The sequence below is a fragment of the Atta cephalotes genome, assembly GCF_000143395.1.
Source record: "Atta cephalotes unplaced genomic scaffold scaffold00011, whole genome shotgun sequence".
NCBI lineage: Eukaryota > Metazoa > Arthropoda > Insecta > Hymenoptera > Formicidae > Atta > Atta cephalotes.
Window position 1 is genome coordinate 3,773,976 of NW_012130075.1, and position 3,524 is coordinate 3,777,499.

Here is a 3,524-nt window from a genome sequence, read left to right on the forward strand (position 1 = left end):
AACTACAATTCGCCACACTTTTCATCCTTATAGATTCTTTAATTTTTCATTAGTGGCTAAATAATCATCTCAATCAAAATCACATCGGAAATATCTCTATCACTTTCAAAGAGTTTGAAATTATCTAACTGTTAGAAAAAATATAAAATTTTTTTCTTTTTTATCATTACCAGCAGTTATGGTATGAATAGTTTATAATAGTTATTATCACTGTCGTAATTTGTATAACCGACATTGATAAACCGCGAATGCTGCTAATAACGTAAGTTTTCTTAAGCCACTAATGAAACGTTAATTAATCTCTGGTTGACTTTTTCCTCAGTAAAGCGTTTTTAAACTCAAATTCCCGCGATAAAATGCATCGCTTTCGTATACCTAGGAGAAAACGAATGGCGAAACTACGCAGAGCTCTCACAAAACCAGAAGACTGGCAAAGGCACATGCGGGTCCTGGAGAGACTAGCTGCGCCCAAAGTCGTCGCAAAACCCAAAAAGAGGAAACCCGTAAGCGACGTCGTTTCCACTCTCTCATAAATCAATATTAATCTATCTAGATAAAAATGTTCGATGCGTCGTGAATTCCGGTGACGAGGCCGCCCGTTCACTTATTCGCTCGATCGATCGCACGTTCCGATATTTTCAGAGTAAGAAGAGGAAGTGGAGGCCGGTCAATTTAGAGCGAGTGTACTTCTTGGCTTTACCATTGATTCGAAAGGATATCGTACTAAAAGATCCATTCAAGGTAGCTGAGCACGCACTCACCTATATTATAAGCAAGCGAATGGAGAGACTCTCGATTCGAAAGATACGTCCGGAGATTCCATTGCGAATACCAGGCGCCGTTTCGCCGGCCGCGATGAAAGCTATAGGTAGTAACACGCACTTCGCCACTACATTTACAACCGTTACCATTTGCTTCGCCGTCGCAATTCTTCCGCTTCGATTTCTTCGCTCGATATCTGGAGGAATTGTGCGGCGATCGATCCGAAGGAAGCGACGTTTTCGTTGTCGCCTATGCAGCTATGTAGGGTCTACCGCGCACCAATACTATTACACGTGCTATTGGATGTCGTAAGTAAGCTCATACGCAGGGTGTCCCAACGGACATCTTCCCGTCGAGATTCAACGCGAGCTCTGACTGCATTTTTCCCTGACGAGCGTTTCATGAGAAAAGTCACGCTATTTGTTAGGAATTTTTAAATATAAATTTCAACGGAAATACTTGAGCTGAGAATCGAGCGTTGAATTAAAATGCCGATGTATTTATGTCTCATTAAAACTAACTGAAGAGCAAGTCTTTGCATTTATGATGATAGAAAAGCGATCGCATTTTTTAAATATCAAACTAAATATTAAATAAAATTCTAAATTTCTCAATTAACTTTATTATTATTTTTCTTCATTTATTCTCTACTATTCGTGACGAGCATCGGTATCGTATCTCTCTGTGATTTTGAGACACCCTGCGTAGCAGAGATCCGTGATTTCGTCGATCCCACACCTCGCTACATCAAGAAAGATTACGGATTTGCACGTCGATGTGCGCTTACGACTCTTGAATAGCTTGTGCGGTAAATGGAGCTTTCGCAAGAATTTTTACATATTGCGGAATAAAAATAAAATTGACTATATATTTTTAACAATCGTAAAACAAGCGTATACCTTTCAGCATCCAGCATCGATGAAAAATAAATCTCGACCGAATTACGGTTTTGGCAACGTCGACGAGTAAAAAATATTTTTTATATAGGATCGTTAATTGATTTGGAAATTCGGTAAAAATTTACGGAATTAATAGAATCCCGTATACGGTATACACACCTCTGGTAATCGATCGGCGTCGAATATTCCACTATTAGTTTAGGGTATCACTGAATTCGTGATATAATGCAGAATTCGCGTTATCTTTCCGTTCAACCATAACTGCGAGGTAACGATTTTGTAGCGTTTGATATGGACACAGGAGAGATAAACGGGACACGATCTACACATTAAGCCTGCGGCACATTAAACGTGTTTTGTTACCGATCTGCTAGCGATGCCGCACTATGCTTACCATGCTGCTCGATGCAGACTATCCTGCAGCGTTATTCCATACCATAATGTTAGTGGCATTCTCTCCGGTATTGTAATTATTTAATGAGGAGCGTCGCTCGTAGTGACATCGTCGTTTGTTTTCCGATGCTATCTCTCGCTCGATAATTCTTCTTCGTCACTTACGCCTTTGCACAATTTTTCCAATGTATATGTGCCTTTGTTATACATTCTATCACTATATTTTTATATAACTTTTATTTATATCAGTATTTTATTTTATTAACTATTCTCACCGGATTTTTCATGTAGAATTTTTCTTTTTTTTTTCTTACATTGAATGTTTGTAACACATTTTATTATTATCGTTTATTTTTATTTATTTTCTTTCATTTATATGTTGATCTTTTGCTGCTTCAGCTACATCCTATGATTCTATTTCTCTCGCCCCCCGAGAGTGAGAGAAAAAACTCAAATTCCAAGATCACGTAATAAATGACATTTATCATCTATCTTTCGTACAATTCAGTTATTTCGATTTTCGCTTCGACGACGCGTATATCGTGTCCTACCGCGCACGATTACTCGGCCGCGTCTGATTAAATGTCTTCTTCCCTTATCAATCGACTCGAAGGTAGATTAATTTTCCTTTGAACCATCATCATCACTGTACAGGCAGAAATATAAACAAACGGATCTTAAAGAATTCAAAAGTCGATTGAAATATATCGAAGTCAACCAAAGCTTCCCTTCCTTCGTCTCTCTTTCCTCTTAGAATCCTCGATCACTTCCCTCGCCGTCCGTCGCATCCAACTTTCTCTGTAACATATTCCTGAAGAGATGCCTCCTCAAGTTTCTCTTCGAGCTGTCGTCGGGCGTAACCGACGTCCCTCGTCGCTGACGTGAAATTTAATTTCGCGTACGAGACGTTGCTTGATACAAAACGTGCATCGAGTCTTTCGGCGATAATGGGAAATACGTACACAATACCTCCCCGGAAGATAGCCGGGACTGGTTTTAATTTTCACGTATAATTGCGCCCGACGAGTCACAGCCGATGCACAACATTTTCCCATTGAAATCCGTCTGTAATAAAATACGAGATGCGCGGCAGCATAGTAGTGTAACGATCGCGCGCAACTTTTACAATATATCTCACGCGCGCTCTGCGGCGTCTATGAAGTAAAAGACGTAAATCAAAATATACATTCTACCTTCACGAGAAGCGAAGGAAGATTAAAATATTAAATATTAAACAAATTTTTAGCCGTAGTTAATATTTTGAAAAAAATTTTTCACCTGTGGTCTTCTTTCCATTTCAATTTTGACAGATGACTGTATAAATTTTATAAAAATACGAATCGATTGTATGAAATTCAAATCATTTTGTTAGAATATTTTCAGTCGACATAATTTCAATGTAAATTAACGTGACATTTTCCCTCTCTCTCTCTCTCTCTCTCTCTTCCTCTCTCTCTCTACTACTTACTT

At 38.7% G+C, this 3,524-nt stretch overlaps 1 protein-coding gene across 1 annotated transcript in view; it reads left to right on the forward strand.

Annotated features, from left to right (window-relative positions):
• LOC105617137 overlaps positions 1–3,524 on the forward strand; it is a 65,838-nt gene that overhangs the window by 10,527 nt on the left and 51,787 nt on the right. Inside the window, exons 5-6 of the mRNA XM_012198710.1 lie at positions 380–503; positions 643–903. Coding sequence (XP_012054100.1) covers positions 380–503; positions 643–903 — 385 coding nt within the window. The remainder of the gene's footprint in view (positions 1–379; positions 504–642; positions 904–3,524) is intronic.